Source organism: Alexandromys fortis, unplaced genomic scaffold (assembly GCF_014885135.2).
Source record: "Alexandromys fortis isolate MF-2015 unplaced genomic scaffold, M_Fortis_MF-2015_v1.1 scaffold_85, whole genome shotgun sequence".
Classification (NCBI taxonomy): Eukaryota; Metazoa; Chordata; class Mammalia; order Rodentia; family Cricetidae; genus Alexandromys; species Alexandromys fortis.
Genome location: NW_026067975.1, coordinates 428,699 through 450,856, shown reverse-complemented (window position 1 = coordinate 450,856; position 22,158 = coordinate 428,699). Strand labels below are relative to the sequence as shown.

At 45.3% G+C, this 22,158-nt stretch overlaps 1 protein-coding gene across 1 annotated transcript in view; it reads left to right on the top strand.

The window, feature by feature from the left end:
- The window catches only part of Nmnat3 (nicotinamide nucleotide adenylyltransferase 3), a 110,937-nt gene extending 89,256 nt beyond the window's left edge, over positions 1-21,681 (top strand). The window contains exons 3-5 of the mRNA XM_050157233.1: positions 10,138-10,321; positions 14,575-14,654; positions 20,399-21,681. Coding sequence (XP_050013190.1) covers positions 10,138-10,321; positions 14,575-14,654; positions 20,399-20,763 — 629 coding nt within the window. The 3' untranslated portion in view covers positions 20,764-21,681. The remainder of the gene's footprint in view (positions 1-10,137; positions 10,322-14,574; positions 14,655-20,398) is intronic.
- Positions 21,682-22,158: the final 477 nt, after the last annotated feature.

The following is a 22,158-nucleotide window of genomic DNA, read 5'->3' as shown; positions in this document are numbered from 1 at the left end:
GCCCTACAGAGTCGCCTACAGGCCAATCTGATGGAAGTGCTTCCTCAGTGGAGATTTGTTCTTCGCAAATATGTCAATGTCTGTGTCAAGTTGTCAAAAGTCACCCAGCATACCGCCCAACCCCATCACCAGCCTGGCTCTTTGCTGAAAGGTAACAGCCTAAGGAGCCATCTTCACACCATGGCTGTACTCTGAACCACAAGCACTTTCAGGCTCGTCTCTGCTCCTATTGTCCAGTCCATCGAGCTCCAGATCTCTATTTCTGTGTTCTATTCCTGCCGCTCTCTGGACTCTAGTAAAATCCTGTGCTCTGGTAAGGTGAACATCCAAACTGCCTAGGCTCCCACAAAGCCAGTACGTGCAGTAGAATCAAAAACCTATTGCCATTGTTCTTGAGAGTTCGGTTTTATCCCATGCTTTTTCAGACTCAGGCCAGCTGGCCTTGGTGAGTTACCAATAGAACATCCCCATTGTCTCAGTGTGTGGGTGCACCCCTCAAGGTCCTGAGTTCCTGGATGGAGGTGGGTGGTCCTTGGACTTCCCACAGGACAAGGAACCCTGATTGCTCTTCGGGCTGATGAGGGAGGGGGACTTGATTGGGGGAGGGGGAGGAAATGGGAGGTGGTGGCGGGGAGGAGGCAGAAATCTTTAATAAATAAATAAATAAAATAAACTAGAAAAAAAAGAGTTTAAAAAAAAATCCTGTGCTCTGGGTCCTTAGGTGCTGGTGCGTGTCGTCTGTGCACAAGCATGGCTCTTGCAGCGAGAACACTCACACAGCGTCCTCCTTTGAAATGACTTTAGGAGCCACTTCTGGAATCAGAAGCGGAGGCTGCTGCCTCGTTCTCAGCTCTCCCCGCCCCCCCCCCCAGACCACAGAACATGAGAGTCCAGGACAGCGGGCCTACGGCAGCCAAGCTGTTCGAGGACATAAAATGCATCGGAGAGCTTCCGGTTTCCAGGAGGGAAAGCTGCACTTTCTCATCCACTAGCACAATAAGAACACCTTTCAAGCTTTACTTTCAAAGCTAAAATGATGAGCTATTAAACATTTGTAACCACAGCGTAAGCAGCTTAGTGTGATAGCATGGGCCTGCCACTACAGATGTCAGTCACTTTAGGAGATCACTGATGAGACTGACAGCCTGGAAAAGTCAACTTTACTCCCACCCTGCAGTGCCCTCTCTCTAGCTCTCTGTTTCTCTCTGTCTCTCTCTCTTCCTGTCTCTATGTCTCTGTTTCTCTCTCTCTCTCTCTCTCTCTCTCTCTCTCTCTCTCTCTCTCTCTCTGACACAGAACTAAGAAGTTGAGTGCTATAATGTGGCCCCACAGCCCCTCCCCTTCTAAGCTTTAAGGCCCTACCAAGTATCTGGTTCCATGCTTGGAGTTAAATAAATAGACTAAATCAAACTAAATTAGATAGTGTGGTACTGACCACCAGCCCCCAAAAACTTATAAAAGCAAGACCATCTCCTTTGTTCGCTCCCTGTGTTCGTGCTCAGTCTTTCTCATCCTCCTGAAGAACCCTGTGCCCATCATGTCCACGGCGACTCTCTTTTACTTTAAGCTGTCTCTCTTAATGAACTCATCTCCAACCTTAAAGGGGATCTCTTTCCATCAATGCCTGGTCATGCTGCCTCTGATATGATGGGCTGTCCCCTTTTCCTGTCCTCTCACTTCACGGTCCAGTCATCCCTCAACATGCCTATCTTAATTCTGTCTTACAAGTCCAAAGAAAGAACTGTCAGGGACATTATCCAGCAAGCATCTAAAGTAAGCACAAAAGAAGCAAAAACATGGATGAGAACAAAGGATATAAAAATAGCATGTGCAAATGCTGGAAATGTGTTCTCAAATGAAGATACTGAAACACTTGTATTTAAAGAAAAAGAAAACTATGAAAAATGACATACCAGATTTGTTGAAGAAGCGACTAGTAATTTCTGTCAATTACTACAACAAAATTAAAAGCTCAACAGTGACCCCTAAGACATAGCAACCCTAAACATGTGCACACTAAGAACAGAATTATAAAACACAGGAAGTGAAAATGGAGCTAAGAGAAAATTATCAAATTTGCAATTGTAAGTGAACACTCGGCTCCCAGCTCCCAGCCTTCATGACATCTAGGCAGAATACAAGATGGGAAAGAATTCAGGAAGGATACAGGAGAAGTGTTCTCCTGTATCTAACTGAACTATATAGAGCTCAGCAGACAGGACTAGTAAAATATGCATTTTTTTCGAGCACAATTGGAAAATTCAGTAAAACATACCATAAACTAGAAAGCATAACTTAAGAGATGTAAAACTATTGAAATCATATAGTACATGGTTTTTGGTCCAAGTGTGTTGCAAGGAGAGGCTGCTTGTTTGTCCCGGCTGCCCAGCTAGCTTGGCCCCAAAATAACCACACAGAAACTGTATTAACTAAATCACTGCTTGGCCCATTAGCTCTAATTTCTTACTGGCTAATTCTTATATTTTAATTTAACCCATTTCTACTAATCTGTGTATCGCCACATGGTAGTGGATTACCGGGTAAAATTCTCAGCATCTGTCTCTGGCAGATCCATGGCATTTCACTCTGACTCTGCCTTCCTTCTCCCAGAATTCAGTTCTGTCTTCCCCGCCTACCTAAGTTCTGCCCTATCAACAGGCCAAGGTAGTTTCTTTATTCATTAACCAAGAAAAACAACACACAGAGGGGACTCCCACATCACCAGTGTGTCAAGCTGATAGCAAAAGAGACAACATAAACTATTAAAACATTTGGGAAAGTTTTAAATATATGGAATTATGTGGAAATAAAAGCATGGCCAATCAAAATGTTGGATGCAGTTAAAACACTGGAACAGAGAAAAGATACCACTAAACATCTATATTTGTACACACATCAGGGAGGGAAACATAAAACTTTACCTAGTTGCATGTGGCAATGCTTGCCTATATAGCAGACCACAGTTATATTGTAGTTTAAATCTGAAATATCACCCCCCCCCCAGGCTTCTGTAATTTGAATGTTTGCTGCCCAGCTTGATAGCACTATTTTGGGAGACTCTGGAAACTTTGGGAGATGGGAGGAAGTAAGACACTAAAAACAGGTCCTTGAAGCTTTCTTGTCTGCCATGAACTAAAAGCTTACCCACATATGTGTGTCATCATTAACTAAGCTGTTCCACCATGAATTCCTAGCTATGATGTACTAAAACCTAATGCAATCTTAAACCAAAGTGAATCCCTCTTCCTTTAAGTTGACTATGTTACGTTTAGTCACAGTGACTAACCATAGAACAAGCAATACAAAAATCAATCAGTACCAGGAGTTGGGTTGTTATTGTGATAAACCTGATTATATGATTCTTTGGCCTGTTGGGACTTTGGTTTGGGGAAGGAAGTATCCTACAATACTTTAAGCAGAGCTTTATGAGTGATTCTTATGGGGTTCAAAATACCAGTAGAAATGGTTCAAAATGCCAATAGAAAAGTATATAATAATGACAATGTTTATAAGGTTTCAGATTTAGACAAGAAATTTGAGGGGGGAATATACCAGGGGTTGTTCTTGTTACCCTTTGTCAAAGACACTCTACATCTTATTGGTGTGCCAAAATTTTAGTTATGGCTAAACTCAAAAGTAATGGACTAATTAAGTTGGTGAAGGAACTTTGAAGATATGATAATGTTCCGCTCATTTGTGGCCTGCTTATTACAATGCCTTTATCTAGGTTTATAGTGAAATTGGGAGCAAAAAGCAGAGCAGAATGGTGTGGAAAGCATGAGAGTTCGCCAGAAAAGAGCCTTAAAGTTGAAGCAAAAGAGACCATAATTAAATAGATTGGAACCATTAGAAAGAAGCCAAGTACTTCAGTCTGAGACAATAGGAAGGATGCCTTGAAGTTATTTCAGGATTTATCATGACCTAATAAATCCAGATCCAGGGTGTAAAACTATAAACTTATTTAAAAGATTTTATTTTTTTAAAGTTTGACTCTTGTACCTGCTCACACAGAACCTCCTAAGGAAGTGTTTCCCCAGGTTCTGCAGCCAGAGTCCAAGAGGGTCAGGGGGCCTGACTGCTGCTTAAACAGCAACAATTGCATGTGCTCTCCATGGTGACATGCAGAATACAAGGTACAGGTTCCTAGAGGCTTTCACCAGGACTCCGGGGGAAGCCTGTGCAGCTAATTAATATGCAGATGGTCAGATTCCACGAAGGAAGCTCCTAACAGGTTAGTGAATAAAGCTGGGCGAGTGAAGCCTATGTTGTAGAAGAGACCCCAAGATATTCAAGAGTCCAGGCAGGTAGAATATTTATAAGCTTAGAGTCCAAGTCATGCCACCACATACCTCTACGTCAGACGTGAATCTGTAGGAGTTGCTGCTTGCTCTAGTGGGTTTCAGTCTTGCTTTGTTCCTCACCTTGCTTTCTGCCCCCATTCCTCCTTGGAAAATATGTTTTTCTTTTTATTTGTACAGGGACTCATAGCTAAGAGTTGGCCTTGAGTCTCAGTGGGGACCCTGGGATTAGACCTTTGACATTACTGGAACAGTTAAGACTATGGGGATGTTTGCAGATAGACCGAATGCATTTGTGTTATAAGATTATCATAAGCCTTTGGGTGGCAGTAGTTGTAAACCAAACGTCTACTCTACACACTACAGTACGGTCCGCGAGCCTGGAAAGGGGCCTGGAGATTAAACACATGCACACACAGAGACACGGAGACACAGGTCATTCTTGAAAAAAGAATGTCAAGAATGCCAACTTTATTGTGTTCAGCAGGGGCAGCTTATATAGCTGGCCACGCCCCAGCTCTTGGGATCTTCAGCTGCAGCCAACAAGAATACAGATTGCCTGCCCGGAAGTGGCAGACTTACATGGTGCTTCTCAACAGCAACAATATAGGAATGACAGCAGAACAATGGCTGAAGAGTATTGAAGAAGAATAACATTTTAGCCCATTTATTTTATACTAAGTAAAAGTATCTTTCAAGATTATATTCTAAAATAAAGTCACCAACTTAAGAAAATCCTACTGTTCTGTTAGAAGGAGAGTAATTGCAAGATAGAAAGACTAGTGTACAGGAAGAAAGGTACAAAGAAAATAGAAATTGTGGGCAGAAGTATAAGTATTGATGTAATTAAACCAAACAATATGGTCTAACAGAGTAAGGAGAAATACATATTTAAAGAAGCCACAACAGTAACCAGTAAGTTAGGAGAGTGCCATATAAAGCGACAGCACCCCAGAGTCCTACTAGCAAGGTGGTAATGAACTTGGTCTCCTTGGATTGTAAAATTGTGCAAATATTGACTACTCTAAAAGACAAAGAGAAGGAAATAATAAAATAATAAAAATCTAAACAGTCAAGAAAAAAGAAAGGAGCATAGAATGTGTGCAAGGAAGATAAAACACAAAACAACATGGTACCTTTAAATGAAAATACATCACAGTATGTGAATTCACCGCTCCAATTTAAAGTAAAAAATTGTCAGACTTGACTGAGAATGTCTTAATAGGCTATAAACAAAGGCTTGCCTATTTTTAAAAAAAAAAGGTGTAGAAATATTGAAAATTAAAAGGTGGGAAAATCTCCAGGTGTGGTGATATATATCTTTAATCCGTACACTAGGGAGGTAGAGGTAAGTGGATTTCTGTGGGTTTGAAGCTAGCCTTGCTAAACAGAGAGTTCCAGGGCATGCAGGGCTACATAGAGAGACCCTATCTTCAAGAAAGAAAAAAATAGAAAAATGCATACATCATGTGTATGTTTTTATCAGATAGACTAAATTTCAACACAACCTTACTAGCAATTTAAAAAAGCCTCTATAAAGACATGTTATGATGTGTATTCACCCAGTCATGTAGCTTTAAAATATGTCAAGTAAATGTTTAAAAAAGAGAAAGGCAAGGAAAAATCGAAAAACTCACGTATTAGTGGGAGATTTTCTAGATTTCTGTGGCTAATACCATAGGCAGACACAGTACCACCAAGAGATGTAAACAAAGCCACCACTTGGCTTGCCTGGATGGACACTGAACACCCACAGGATGAATGCACCTGCTTCTGAAGCACAGCATTCCCCAGCCCTACTCATGTTCCAGTTCATAACATACAGAAAGGAAGACACAACCCAGTGCAAGAGTTCGGATCCATTTACAGTGTTTCTCTGACAATGGTGGAACTAAGCCAGAAATGAATACCAAAACTACAGCTTCCCAAATCATGATAAGCCTGGAAATTAAGAAAAATGTTTCTAAATAGCTGATCAAAACAGACATCACAGTGGAGCTTAGAAAACGCTTTGAACTGAGAGATCATGAAAGCACAGATACTAAAACGTGCAGGGCATAAGGAAAGATGGGAATCTTACAGCCTGGATTGTTTATTTTAGGATATAAGACAAACTTCAAGTTAATTAGCTGGGCAGATATCACAAGAAGCTAGAAATGAACAGCAAGAGAGTTGCAGGGTAGAGTCCATAAAAAGAAGAAAAGAAATTGGTGAGACAGAAAACAAACATTTAGCAGAGAAAAATCAATACTCCACGAGTTGTCTCTTCAAAAAGACTAACAAAATAACAAACCTTGCAATCTTATGCAAGGAAAAAGAAAAGGGCCCAACATTAGGAATGAGAGGGACCCACATTGAAGATGGTGCAAATGTTAAATACTTAAGAGAAGGTTGTGATGAACCTTATGCCAGTGAATTGAAAAGTTTAAACACAATGGGAAAAATTCTGAAAAAATACGCAACTTACTAAAAATCATAATGGAAAAATAAAAAAATCTGAATCATCTGCTAACCAGTAAGGAGATTAAACCAGCATTACAGACTTTTCATACAAATTATAGTCCTCACAAGACTTGACCGATGAGGTACAGCCTAAGGGCACAGTGCTCGCACTGGATAACCAAATATGATCCCCAGGACAGAGAGAGAAGGAGGAAGCAGAAAGGGAGAAGGGGAAGAAAGGGAGGAGAGAAGGGAAGGAAGGGTTGCACTGGTGAGTTCAGTCCTTCATGCTGTCCTTTTAGAATATAAAGGAGGAGGGTGTAGCCTTGATGAGAAACCTGACTAGGCGAACTACAGACATGTCTTCATCTCTAAAAATAACTAGCAACCAGAACCCATCAATACACACAAAGGTAAGACAAGGCCAATATGGTGGCACACACCCTTAATCCCAGCACTCAGAAGGCAGAGGCAGGTCAGTATCTGTGAATTCCAGGCTAGCGTGATCTACACAGTGAGTGTCAGGCTAGCTTGGTATATATAGTAAGTTCCAGGCTAGTCAAGGCTACAGAGTGAGACCCAATCTCAAAGAATTGTGTGCATAAACAAATATTTAAATACACTAATAAATCACACTTCATTTGGGACTTAAGAGTTGGCTATAAATGGTTTAAAGCACTAACTGTTCTTGCAGAATCTTGCAGGTCTCATTTCCAGTACCCACACTGCCTGTGGCTCCAGCTCCATGGCACCTAATGCCTTCTTGTGGCTTCCACAGGTTTTCGCACACACATGGGTCTCATATTCTCCTACAGGCCCTCCTCCTCCTCCTCCTCCTCCTCCTCCTCCTCCTCCTCCTCCTCCTCCTCCTCCTCCTCCTCCTCCTCCTCCTTCTTCTTCTTCTTCTTCTTCTTCTCTCTCTCTCTCACTCTCTCTCGCTCTCTCTGTCTCTCATACACACACAAATAAATAAATCTTAAAATAATAATAAGATATCTTTCCTTAACTGAGATTGTTTCAGGAATGTAGTGTTTGTTAGTTTATGATTACAAATTAATCGGAAAGCTGGAGAGATGGCTCAGTAGTTAAGAGCACTGCCTGCTCTTCCAGAGGACCCGGGTTCAATTCCCATATGGGAGCTCACAATTGTCTGTAACTCCAGTTCCTGGGGACCCAACATCCTCACACAGGCCTACATGTAGGCAAAACACCAATGCACATAAAATAAATAAACCTTCAATTCTAGATGGAAAAGCTATTGTTCATTAAGAAAGAAAGAAAAGAAAAGAAAATTAATCAGTGCTATTCCCCTGTAGTAACTGACCAGCAGAGAAAAGGTGACCGAATATTTTAAAAACTTATACACTCACTGTGCTGGCTGCTTTTATGTCAACTTGAAACAAGATAAAATCATCTGAGGGGAAGGAGCCTCATTTAGAAAATGCCTCCATAAGACCAGGCTGTAGGCAGACCTGTAGGATATTTTCTTAATTGGTGATTGATGGGGGAGAGTCCAGTTCACTGTGGGTGGTGCCACCCTTGTCTAATATTCTGGGGTTCTGTAAAAAAGCAGTCTGAGAAAGCTATGAGGAGCAAGCCAGTAAGCAGCACTCCTCCATGGCCTCTGCATCAGCTCCTGCCTCCAGATTCCTGCCCTGCTTGACTTCCTTCAGTGATGAGCAGGGATATGGAAGTATAGTTAGAATAAACCCTTTCCTCCCGAAGTTGCTTTGGTCGTGGTGTTTCGTCACAGCAATAGAAACCCTAAGACTCATCTGAAAAAAGCTCTTAAGCTGGAAGGCACAAGGAATGTCTCTTAGTGTAGCATCATCCGAGTACACAGGCTTGGTCAGTTGCCCTTGTTTCAGGGACTTAACACACCAGTTAGTCTCTCATCAGTTAAATTCCACATAGGCGCCCAATGTCCTTAGGCAATACCCACTGTTAACCAGCTCAGCCTACTCCCTTCCCATCAGCCTCCCCTTCTGTCTGGCTTCCCTTTCATTGGCCACACAACACTGCAGAGTCACAGTGGGCTGTACTGCCAGGGCACATCCCATCACTCAGCAACCCCGCCTCGGTCCCAGACTCCTTCTGGCCTAGTTTGCTTCCTTTTGCTGTGATAAACACCATGACCAGAAGCAACTCAAAGGAGGAAACAGTTTATTTTTCTTCTAGATATTAGTCCGTCATTGAGGGAGGCCAGGGCAGGAACGCGATCTGAGTAGAATTGTGAGTTTGCTTTAAATAAATGCATTGACTTTTCTAGGAAAAAAAAAAGTTTCTCAAGGTGGGGACCTAGAGGCAGGAACTGAAACAGAGACCATGGAGGAACGCTACTTACCGACTTGTTCTCATCCAGCCTGCTTTCCTGTGCCACCTGTACCACCTGTACCACCTGCCCAGGAGTAACACTGCCCAGTGGACTGGGCCTTCCCATATCAAACCATAATCAAGGAAATGTCCCACAGACTTGCTTCAGTCCAGTGTGATAGTTTGGACAATTTGAGGTTTATAGCAAGCTTTTTTTTTTTTCTTGTCAGACTGTCTTGGACTGCCAGACCACAAATAATGACATGATGATAATTATGAAAGCTTGGCCTTAGCTTAAGGTTTTTCCCAACTAACTCTTATAACTTAAATTAACCTGTTTTTATTAATCCATGTCCTACCACGTGGCTTTTGCTTCTTCTCAATACAGCACATCCTACTTGTTCTGAGTCTGCTGGCAAAATCTGCACGCCTAGATTCCTTCTCTTCTTCCTCCCTCTCTCTCTGGGAACACCACCTACCCTCTCCTGCCTAGATCCCTCCTCATCTTCCTCCCTCTCCCTGGAAACACCACCTGTCCTCTCCTGCCTAGATCCCTCCTCATCTTCCTCCCTCTCCCTGAAAACACCACCTGTCCTCTCCTGCCTAGCCACTGATCACTCATCTTTTTATTACATCAGTCACAGCGACACATCTTCACAGTATACAAAAAGATTATCCCACAAAGAGGTTCCCTCTTCCCAGACGACTTTAGTTTGTGTCAGGTTGCCAAAGACTAGCCAGCATTTCCTCCCTTTGTTTTCCAGCCCAGAATCCTCTTCTTGGGATAAGACTAAACAAATACAATGCCCTACAGAAAGGCACCTCGTGACGTTCATCAAACACATCCTGATGCTATTTGTCCTATGATCTGCTGCCCTAGCCCCCACCTCACAGCTTCCTCTCAATAAAGTACCACCCTAAGTTGTTGAAGACACGAGAGGGGAAGCACGGGTCACTGGTCTGCCAGGAGGCCATGTCTGCTCACGTGCAGGAAGAGGTGTAAACACTGAGCACCGGCCTATGCTGTGCTGCCAGGTGGCCGTGTCTTTCCTCATGTGTGGCGTCACCATTCTCCCCTGCCTAGGACTGTACCAGGTGGTCGAGGGCATCATCTCTCCTGTCAATGACAGCTATGGAAAAAAAGACCTGGTGGCCTCCCATCATCGAGTAGCCATGGCCCGGCTGGCCCTGCAGACATCTGACTGGATTCGGGTGGACCCATGGGAGAGCGAGCAGGCCCAGTGGACGGAAACGGTGAAGGTGCTAAGGTAACAGGAGTTGTGTGTTTTTGTAATAACAAATGCAGACTGGAAGGATGGGACAGATTGCAGAGGTGACCCCAGCCAGGACTTCGTAGCTTAGACCAGAGAAATGCCTCTGCTTCCAGAGAGAGAGAGAGAGACCTGCAGAGTCATGTTTTCCGAGGGGTCCCTGGGCAAAAAATAAATGAGCAGCTTCTGGCTTTGGGGACATCCTTGATTCCAAGGGCTCCAGCGTCAGGCCCACTGTTACCATTTAGCACCTCTGTGACCTTGAACATGTGACTTAGCCTCTCTGAGACCTCTTTATCACTTGCAAAATGAAGACAGTATAATTGAAAGATTTTTAAAACAACTTTCCTGTCCTAGAACCAACACATCGCCTTCGGTACCTGGGGCCTTAATTTCTCGTCGTTGACAAGTTTGAAAACTGAACCTATATAATAGCCATCTTTTCTTCTTGTTTGCTAAACATAGACTCTAATGTAAAAGGGAAGGCCTTGGGAAGGGCTTATTTTAAGAGCATAGACAGTTAATAGATAGATAGATTATCTTTTGTCTTTTGAATTCTTAGTAGTGTTCAGCGTAGTCGGCACAGCCATTTGAAATCCCTGGACCAGCCCTGTGCTTTAGGGCAGCAGGTCACTGCCCTGGTTGTTAGAGGGGAGTAAGGCAGACCTGCCTCATCACTGGTTACAGGCTGCTCTGCTGGAAGGCACTGTGGGGCTGTGACCTGTGCAGTCATACAGGTCCTACACCTTCTGTTAGGGAAAGGACCACAGAGCATTCAGCGGCTCCAGTGCCATCTTAGAACCTGCTGCCAAACTGATAGGACACGTGTTTAGTAATGGCGTGGATGCATGACATCTTCCTTTTAACACTCCATTGGGATAAGCCAACTCCCACACTCACACCTGCACCTAGAACATCCTTTTAAAATGTGCCTTTCTCACCACTCACTTCTCCAGGCTGGGAACAGAATCAAGACAGCAGATTATCCAGCAAACCACTTAGCTTTAGTAAGTACTCAGTGACTAGGCCCTTCTCCCTCTCCCTATGAGAGCCACAGTTGCCTGGGACGTAGGCTTTGAAGCCACATTTGACTGAATGGCTTGATGAAAGTGATTTAGCCTCCCTGAACCTCAGTTCCTCCCCCAGTAAAATGAGAATAGCACTACCTAGCTCACAGGACACCATGTGGGTTTGATGAGATGCTGCAGGCATGTCAGCTGGTGGGTGGCAGGTGCTAACTAATGCCACCTGCCCTCCCTACAGCTCTACTGCTAGCTGTGGTTTGTCCTCAAATCCAGAAAACCATTCACAGACAAAGAGGTGATGGCATAGCAATTCCGTGTCACTACTTCTGCTGCGGATTGCCCGTGTGAGCAGAGCCACTGCCAAGCACTCATTCTCCTCTTTCCCTGTGCCCTTTGCTCAATGCTTCTGGACACTGGACACACAGGGCACATCCTAGGTCCACCACCCATGTCTCACCCACCCCAGAGGTTGCCATCTCACCAGTCTGGGTGACGAGGGGAATGATCCAGTATTTCGGCCGCTCCTGGTGGTTCTAATAGCTGTCTAGGCTTGAGTCCCCCAGCTTCAGTCACTGAATGAGAGAATCAGGATTCTCATCAGTGTTGAGATCCACTTAAAGAGCAATTGACACATGGTCACAGCCCTGGCTGCCAAAATCACTTGGAAAACTTTGTTTAAGGTTCTCTCCCAGGCCAGGGCTTTCAGCTCACTGGCACAGACACTAACCACAGGCATCTATTCAGGGTCCCAGATGATTTCGGTTGTGCTGTTGTGCTTGAGACTTAGCCAATGGAGTCAACAGTTTCTTTCAACAGACAGCTGATTAAGACTTTTTAAAAGGTTAAAAATCAGGCTAAAATTGTAAAGTCAAGTGGTTTTAGGATCGTGGTAGAACTCAGCCCCAACATCTGCCGCATTTAGTGTCCTCTTGATGTGGTCACAGTGGATTTACAACACGGCATTCCAAAGGTCACTGTGCTATCAGCTCACTCAGGGACTCAGTGGAGACTCTGTATTCTGATGATGTTGGCATTTTTGCCAGTGCCATAAAGTCTCGGCCAACTTTAATGAGAGAGCCTTTGGTGCTGGGCGTGTCACTTTTTCTTACAGTGGGAAATGACTAAAAGAAACCGTTTAGTGAGAAATCGTCTTTTTCCTCACACTTTGAAAGTTTCTAGCCCTCATCCAGCATTGCTATCTCCACCCCATCGTGGGGTAGGACATCAAGGTGGAGAGGTGTGGTGGTGCCAACTAACTCATCTCCCAGTGGCCAGGAAGCACAGAGACAGGAGCCCAGAATAAGGCCCAGGTCCCCAAGGTCATCTCCCCGAGTGACCTACTTTCTCCAGCTAGATCTCACCTTCCAGAGCTTCAGTCATCTCCTAAGAATGCCATCAACTCACAAACCTGCCCATCTTTTAATGACTGGATCTACAGCTGGGGCCCAAGCCTTCAACACACAAGCCTTAGACACTTAGTCGCCAGCCACAACAGTAACTTTTCCCCATGTTGTGGAAACAGCCACTTCCTGTAAGTCTGTCCTCCACCCACAGCGCCTCATGATCCCACTGCAAACATGAACTCATGTCTTCATTTTACAGATGAGAAGCTGGAGGCTCAGAGATGCTCAGATGATCACAGTCACACAGCGAATAACAGACAAGCACCAGCCCCTAGGCTCTGAAACCATACCAGAGCCAGCCTCTAAAACAGAGGTTCTCAACCTGTGGGTCATGGCCCCTTAGGAGGTCAGATGACCCTTTCACAGGAGTTTCTTAAGACCATCAGCAAGCACAGATATCTACATTATGACTCATAACAGTAGAAAAATTACACTTATGAAGTAGCATTGAGAATAATGTTATGGTTGTGGGTCAGCACACCATGAGGAACTCTATGAAAGGGTCACAGCATTAGGAAGGTTGAGAGCCACTGCTCTGAACGATGAAGCTGGCTGGGAGTGTGAGGTGACTGACTTTTTTCTTGCCATATCTACCCTTTGCTGGGGCGTCCCTGAGCAAGCAAGAAGCCATGCTGTTAGGGTCAGTTTAGAGACCTAGGACTGGGCACACTGGCATACCACCCAGGCAGGCAGCAAAGAGCCAGCCAGGACCACTACCACCCCAAGGAACGGAGTCCTGAAAGTAAATGGCCTCTCTCAAACACAGCCGTAACAGTGCTCCCTTGAGTACAGGGATGGTGGAAGATAAATTGGCTCACACGGGAGTGCTGAGGTTACCTGTATTTGGTGAGAAAAGGAAGTGCCGGAGTCTCAATTTGAAGATAGATTGCTTAAAATTGAGCATGTCAAATTTGCATAAGTCTGATCATCCCTAACATGCTCTGTGACTTCGCTTGGATTAACTCCCTTCATCTTCATAACTACCCATTGTGGGGGGCACTGCCGTCGCTCCCCATCCGTACTGACTGGGACTTGAAGTCATTCATTAGGGTGACAGCCGGCAGTGTGGGGGTTGGGGTTCAATCCCAGCTGTCTCTCTCCAAGCCCAGGCTCTTAGCCACCACACATAGCATTTTAAAACACAACTTTATGATCAGAGTGTGTTCTGGAGCCAGTTGGAGGCCACACCTTGCCAGGGCTTACTGTACACAGTTCATTACCTTCAGAATTCTGAAATCAGGCATTACTACTTACTGCTTTCCAAAGGAAGATGCATGTTCAAACTTACATCTGTCTGTTTTGTTTTTTGTTTGGGGAGGGTTGTTGTTATTTTGTTTGTCTTTTGGTTTTTTGAGACAGGGTTTCTCTGTGTTGCTCTGGCTGTCCTGAAACTCACTATATAGACCAGACTGGCCTCGAATTCACAGAGATCCACCTGCCCTTGCTTTCTGAGTGCTAGGATTAAAGGTGTGCGCCACCACCCGGCTTACATCTCTCTGTTTTGAGAGCCACTGCCTTGGGCACCTACTCAACACTAACACCTGTGTTTCCAATAGGGCATTGCTGAGAGGCACGGGCGGGGCAGCGTCAGGCTGCCTGCTTCCACCCAGTTTGTGCAGAATGTGGTAAAGTGAACGGAATAGGACTCTCTGTGGCATCTGCTTCCTGTCTTCCCCCTGGAGCACTGCCTAACACGTGGCGGATCCTCCATATTCAGGGAATGGTCTAAGATGTATAGGAGCAAGCCTTAAATTCTGAGACTCTGGGATGATGTTGGGGGTCTAGAATACAGCACACCTGAGCCCTTGTGTTTACACAACAGGCACCATCACAGCGAGCTGCTCAAATCCTCAGCCCAGATGGAAGACCCAGACCCCAGCAAAACACCATCAGCCTCCGCAGGTGGGTGCCAACTCCCTTGTCTACAATGGGATTCAGGTGAAGACTGATGAACCTATGGGGTTTGCCCAACCCTCTCAGCATCAACTAGAACTTGAGACCTGCCTGGTAGTGTATGGAGATAGATAGATAGATAGATAGATAGATAGATAGATAGATAGATAGATAGATAGATAGATAGATAGATGAGAGAGATCTCCAAGGTCAAAAGGTCAATTCGGACACCCTGCCTTCCCCACTCCCACCCCAACCCCATTAATTGTGCTAATTTGAGATTTACTTCCCAAAGGAGTTTAACCACCCTGTGACTTGTGCTTGTGACATGAATTACAGTAAGGGCCACACAGGGACAAACTGGTGACCGGTTCTGGGGTTCTTTATAAGCCTTAGCCTTTTGATTTGAAAAGGATAAGGTTTGGACGAGAGACTAAGTTCCTAGCAGCCACACAAAGAAAGAAGCTTAATTTTAGGGGAGCTTGAGGCTCTTTTGGGTTATCTTCTTAAACTGGAAACCCTGAGCTCTACTTTCTCTTTTCTTGCTTGGTAGAGGCAAGTCCTGTGATTTCAGAGTATGCAAAGTCCCGGTGTCAAGGCTCAGAGCATGGCTCTCTCCCGCAAATACTCGGGAGTGTAGGATGGGCATGGGAGGGAAGGATGTAACATAAGCTGGGAGTCACTGACCCCACTGGCTGAAATTCCAGCAGGCCACGTGTGTGGTTCAGGCTTCCCAACTCCAATTGGTGAACATTTTCATAGGAAAAGGGTTCAAGACTTCCAAGGGTAGATGCACCTCAAACAGATCTTCACTGCAGGCTTTTGCAGAACCTTTGCCGTGTCTCCGTCCGTGCATTGTGACTTTGAGAAAAGGACAGAGCCTACCACTTTTTAACCATGGCACTCTTATGATGTCTGCTGGTCCTCAGAATTCTGAGAGCACTCCCAAACTCACCTCAGAAAAAACTTGAGGATGTCCCCAAATCCTAAAGTTGCCATGGAGCCCTCAGATGCTGATCAAAGATTATACAGGGCAGAATTACCATGAGTCTTGTTAGAAATAAGAATTGCCAGATCACTCCCCAGACCTCCCTGAGTGGGAAGGACGCCCATAGTGTGATGTTTTGTGATTACTCAGAAATAGAGACTGTATACACTTGTCCAACTTGAGCTTGCACAGGACTTGTGCGCACAGTAGCAGTATCTATGAGTTCATGTGTGCACGCCTGCCCTGCCGTGCCTGCCAAACCCTGTTTGTTTGTGGTCATCCACTGCCTCTGTCAGTTTTGCTGCCCCGTCTTCTAAAATGAACCCTGAGCCTTGGGAAGAAGGGTGTGTGATAATATATACTCCTTTTGAAGGCTGAACATTCCACAGTCTCTTATTGTCTGCATCTTGACCAGTTGTGAGTCTCTGTGTTAATCACCATATTCTGCAAAACAGAAGCTTCTCTGATGAGGGTTGAGAGATGCACTGATCTATGGGTATAATGAGACATCATTAGGAGCTGGTTTAATACTGTGTCCTTTTAGCAGAGTAATAGCAATAGCTTCTCTCCTAGGGCTCTCTGACCTATCTGCCATAGGTACTTGGCCCCCAATAAATACCTAACCACACACACACCCTTTTTTTTTTTTTACTTTTAATCTTGGACAGGGTCTCACTTAAAGGTCAGAAACTTAATGAGACCCTTATATCCAAGGCAGGCCTTGAACTTGCAACCCCCCAGCCTCAGCCCCTTGAATAGCTGAGATTGCAGGCCTATACCATCATGTCTAAGGAGCACAGTAGTTTTTACAATGGCAGAAAATAAAAGCAACTAATATAGAGGAACGCTGAGTAAATTACACTGTATGCATCGAAAGAATCCGCACCAGAAGTTTCAAGGAGGTGGAGAAACCCTGGGGAAGTGAAAGAGCCATCATATGATCGTGTGTACATAACTTCAGAGGGAAACAAGCTCAATTCCATACTGTTGGTGTGTCTAACTCAATATGGAAACCTGCGAACATACACCAAACTGTTGATGGCTGTGGAACCAGAGTCAGCCTGATGGATTGCTGTTGTTGTTTTCAGTTTCCAACACTTACAGTTTCCATATGTTTCATCGGGAACATACATTTCATGTTCATCATCAGAAAAGGAAAAAAATAAAAAATAAACATTTTCAAACAGGAAGGTGGGCTTTTCTCAGCATAAGCTTGGATTTTGATGGGACAGCACATATGTTACCAGTGACATATTTATTTCTAAGGGGCACTTGGGGAGCTGTGTGTTTTAATGTACGTTGTCACAGTCTGGGATGGCAGATTACATGCTGAACTCAGCACTGGTGGCAGCCAGATCTGAGCCTCACTGTCACCTCTGTAGTTGGCAGCCTCCTTGGACTCACCTGTCCTCATATGGATTGCTGTTATCCTGGCTGCTCGGGTGGCACACTGGAATGGGTGACACCTCAGGGCCTTCAACAACAGCCTGTCTTTGGTCTGTAAGGGTGGCCCTGCCCTGGACTGATAGGGCTGAGCCTGGCTCAGAGAGCTCTCTTTGTATAAAAACAGCAAGTGCCCAATCTTGTGCCTATTTCACTGGGGATGGTTAGTGTGGGTGCCGTCTGTCAAGTGTCATTCCTGGGTTCAGCTCTGTTGCCCTCCTATGTAGATCTCCCATAGTGTGCCAGTTGCATGTCATCGTCCATGGCTGTAGTCATACCTCTCAGCTGACAGGCTTTCTCTCCGCCTGTCATTTCCTGTCCCTTCCAGGGGGCCTTTACTCTCCCCATCTTACAGCCGAAGAAATAGGCCCACAGGCAAGGTCACTTTCCCAGGGTTCCCAAGAAATCTGAAATGTACACCCAAGACTGACTTGTCACAAGACTGATGATTGTCAAGGCCATCAACACCAAGTACTCAGGCTCCTGGGTTCTAAGGTATTTTCCCTGCTGCTTGTATAAGCTTAGCCCATCTGCTTTTCAGAGTCTGCAGCTACATCAGAGTGGACTGCTCACCAGATACCCACAGACCTCCCACTCACATCACTGTGTGACTGTCAGGCAAGTCACACTGCAACCTTTATTCAGTTTTCATTGTGTATTTGGTGGGGAGTAGTGCCTGCATGTATGTCTGTACTCCATGCACGTGCTGTTCCCGCAGGGGCCAGAAGAGGGCATTGGATCCCCTTAGCACTGGAGTTAGAGACAGTTGTAAGCCATTCTATGGGTGCTGAGAGTAAAACCCTGGTCCTCTGGAAGAGCAGCCAGTATTCTTAACTGCCGAGCATCTCTCCATCCTCCAGCCTTTATTCTTGAATTACATACTTGGACTTGGACACTTACTTGGTCTGTAGCATTTATATGAATGAATTTAAAGGGGCGCTATGAGCCCGGAGTTGGGGGCGGAAGCACATGAAGCCATGAGAGTTGATCACTTCACTGTCTTGTCTCAGGGGATAACAGGGACTTTCCAACCTCACAGATGTGCCTTTGATTGAGGGGCAGAGCTCAATCCTTTCTAGTCACAGCTCAAAGTGAATATTATTTCTTTCTGTCGATATTAATAATCCGTGTCTCATGTGGAAGCTGAAATGTCAAAAATTTCACCACAGAACCCACTAGGAGAACCTGGGGAGATGGCTGCATGCTTGCTGTGCCAATGTGAGGACATGGCTGTTCAGGTCCTAACACCTATGTAAAAAGACAGGTTCAGCTATGTATACCTGTAGCCCTGGCCATGGGGGATGGGAAACAGGAATATTGCTAGGGCTTGCTGGCAGTGAGCCTGGCTCAGAAGTGATAAGCTCCAGGCCCTGCCTCAAAGGAATAACACAAAGAAGGTAATAAAGAAAGAAATTCAACATCCCCTTCTGGTGTGTGCACATGCATGCGCGTGCGCGCGTACACACACACACACACACACACACACACACATAAATACACAAAGAGGGGGAACAGTAGGAGAAGACAAAGTGTCTTGTCTATTCCATGACCTGTAGAAACAGCAGATATGCCCCAGGTTCCAGGAGATGCTGAAATCAAATGAGTATCATTGAGCCAGTTGTTCGAAAGGCCAAACCCTGGTCTCTTACTATCCTGTAGTGATTCAATAAATAAGAATTAGAGCAAATCCTCACAGCTGTTGGAAAATACAAACCCATACCAAATTAGTAAGGCGTGAGTTACTGGATAATTTGTAGCACAACTTTATTGCTTTAGAAATAAGGAGATAATTCATACTTATTAGATGGATATTTCTGCAGAGATGGAGAGATACGTGGATAGGAAAATGGATTAGCGACTGAATGAAAAGCCCTTAAAAACATAAACACTCTGCCAACCATGGTCCTGTCTTACTTGATAAACTCATTCAGTGCTAAAATAGCCCCACAAGGTGAGCACTACTAACATTCCCATTTGAAAGCTGAGGTCACAGGAGCCACCAAACAGTAGAACCAGAACTGAGCCTGAGACTTTTGGGGCTGTCTGTGGCCACCGAGAGCCTTGCAGGCACTAGTCTAAGAGTGTCCCAGTGTTGTTGATTAGACCAGTACTCTGAAGCTACAACATTGGAGAGTCCCTTTGTGTGATGATGTCTGCTGCTGTGAAGAGTCCCCAGCCCAGGGCTGGGAGGCCAGGGTCGGCCCCACAGCAGCTGGACCCCCAGAGGCTGCCAGCAGCCTCTCTTCTTTCCTTGGGCAGGCCCTGCTTCTTTGTAAATCAATCCTCTGTGCATGAACGAAATCCTTCCAGCATCTCACTGTACCTTAGCAAACCCTTTATACCATGTTTTCCCCCAGTGTGTGGCAGCCCGGGATCTCTTCCTTGCCAAGTCTTCAGGGTGACAAAGATGGAAGGCCAGCCTTTGCCATCTTCTGGAGTCAGTTTCCTGAAGTACCAGGGACACAGAATGTGCTTCTGGCATGCCATGGCTTTCCTGTTCAGATGAATGGTGTTGCTACTCAGCTAATCCCGTCCTTCTCTAGTGTTCCTGGGCTTCCTGTTCGTGACGAACGTGCAGATTCTCACCAGCAGGCGGCAGCAGAACCCCGCAGCTACAGGTGCCCCACCTGGAAACTGGCTGCCAGTTTGCATTCATTCAGTCTTCCGGACTGAGGTCATGAGCTCTCTCCTAGCCTCTCCGTGCCTTGGTTTCTCCCCTGCAGAGTGGGCACAACAGACCTTCCTCGTATGTTTTCTGAGGGTCACATGTTACCTCACACATTGTGTCTAGTAGTATACCATGCTAAGAACACAAAAATGTTAGAATAGACTCCACAAGGCTGCCACACTGCCCATCTGTCCTAGAGCTCTGTCATACTGCAAATGAAAATGCAAAGGCCACCAGCTGGGATCGTAGAGACCTTGTTGTCTTCCAGAGAGCCTGTTGATGTTGAAATGACGAAATGTCATGAGGTTTTTATGAAAATGCTAGGTCCTCGGGGGCTTATAATAACAAGGGCTGAATGGTTGCTGGGTGGTGACTTGTCCAGCGCTCACATCTTCTTGATATGGGGACTTTAAAAGTCTCATCAGATAATGGACGTCTGGGGACAGCATGGTCTCCTCAGGGACGCTCTCTGCCCTGGTCCAAAGCAACCACAGACAGACCTCTGTAGTAGTAGCACTGAGTGCTAAAAGGCAAAATCCTTTTTCTTAGCTTGACACTTTGCCAATATTAAACAAAAGTGATGTTGCCGAAATCATGACTTATAATGTTGCTGTATCGCTTCAGATTCCTGTAACTTCTGCCCTTGTTCTGCAGCACGCCCGGAACTGAAACTCCTCTGTGGGGCGGATGTCCTGAAGACCTTCCACACCCCCAACCTCTGGAAAGACGAGCACATCCAGGAGATAGTGGAGAAGTTCGGCCTGGTGTGTGTGAGCCGGCGCGGGCACGACCCGAAAGGGTACATCTTGGACTCGCCCATCCTCCGACAGTTCCAGCACAACATTCACCTGGCCAGGGAGCCCGTTCAGAACGAGATCAGTGCCACATTTGTGAGGAAAGCCTTGGGCCAAGGGCAGAGCGTGAAGTACCTCCTCCCTGACGCCGTCATCGCCTACATCAGGGAGCATGGTCTCTACAGCTGTGGCAGTCCCTGGACAGGAAGAGGAAACACTAGCTAGAGGGCCTCCTGAAGAATGGGCAGTCAGGGGCTTTGTTTGGCTTTGGGGTCTGTGTTTCCCTTCTGTTTGTTTCGTTTCTACCATGGTGACTTCCTGCTGCAGGGAGAGATTTTTTTCTGTCGCTGGGACAGAGCAACTTAAATGGCTTGGCAGGTCTTCGGATTAGGCAAAACCCCTCTACCTTTGAGGAGACCTGCTTACTTGGTGCTTAGAGGATGCACACTGATGCTATTCTGAACACGGCAGGCCCCTGAGGGGTTGGATCACAGTTGCCCTCTGCATTTAAGAAAAACTCAGACCAGGTGCAGCATGGCGGTCTTGACTGGCAGGATTTGACAGGGTGCTAATTACTGAACAGGGGGCCTTTGCAACATCCTTCTTTCAAACAGAATAATACCAAGTGAGGCTTCAGAAATCTGGAAACAGGGCATCATGGATTTCCAGTGTGGACTCTCTTACCAACCATGGCCTGTTTGCCTTTCTGTCTGCCTATGGTGTAGCATAAAAAATTTTTGACCACATTGTTTCTATTTTGTAGCCAAGCAATAAGTGTAAGATTGTGTGTGTGTGTGTGTGTGTGTGTGTGTGTGTGAATATGAGGAGAAGTCAGAAGGACCTCAGAGTTCCTGAAGATGGAGTTATAGGCACTTGTGAGTCACCTGATGTGGATGCTGGGAACCAGTCTTATGGAAGAGGAGCAAAGGCTCTTAACCACTGAGCCATCTCTCCAGCCCCTCAGGCAATATTTTTGATACAGCAAGTATTTTTACACTGCTATCCTCTAAACACTAGGGTTCCCAATATCCTGATTTCTAAAGAGGAACTGAAGTAAAGCAGATGCCTAGCTGTTTTAGAAGCTCTTTTGAATGTTTTATGACTGCCTGACTGTTTGAATATTGGCAAAAGGATAAATAATAAATTGACATCAAAAAGTACTAATGAAAAGTTTCTTTTTTTTCTTTGTTATATTATTAATGCCCAGTGTTCCAGCTGTTGCTCCTCTTTTTAGCTGCTCTGAAATTTGTTCCTGTTCCAATCTAAGTGGCGTGAATTTAAAAGTTTGTGTCCTAAGTACTGGAAGTAGAGAAATGTCCTAGTCAGATTAGCACAGCCTACAGTTGCCTAGAGGTCGTCTCAATTAAGGATTATCCAGATCAGAATTTGTCCTGTGTACACGTTTTGGAAGCGGGTATCTTGATAGTTAACTAATGAAGTGTCCAGCCCACTATGGGCAACATCAATCCCTAGGCTGGTATTCCTGAGCTGTATAAAAAAAAAGGGAGCTTGTCTAACGGCACACAGTAGCCCTTTAGCTCCTTCCACCGCTGGAGGTGCAGGTTCTCAACTCCAAAGTGGAGAATGTGGTTAGGCCTGCTCTAGACTCTTCCAGCTCTA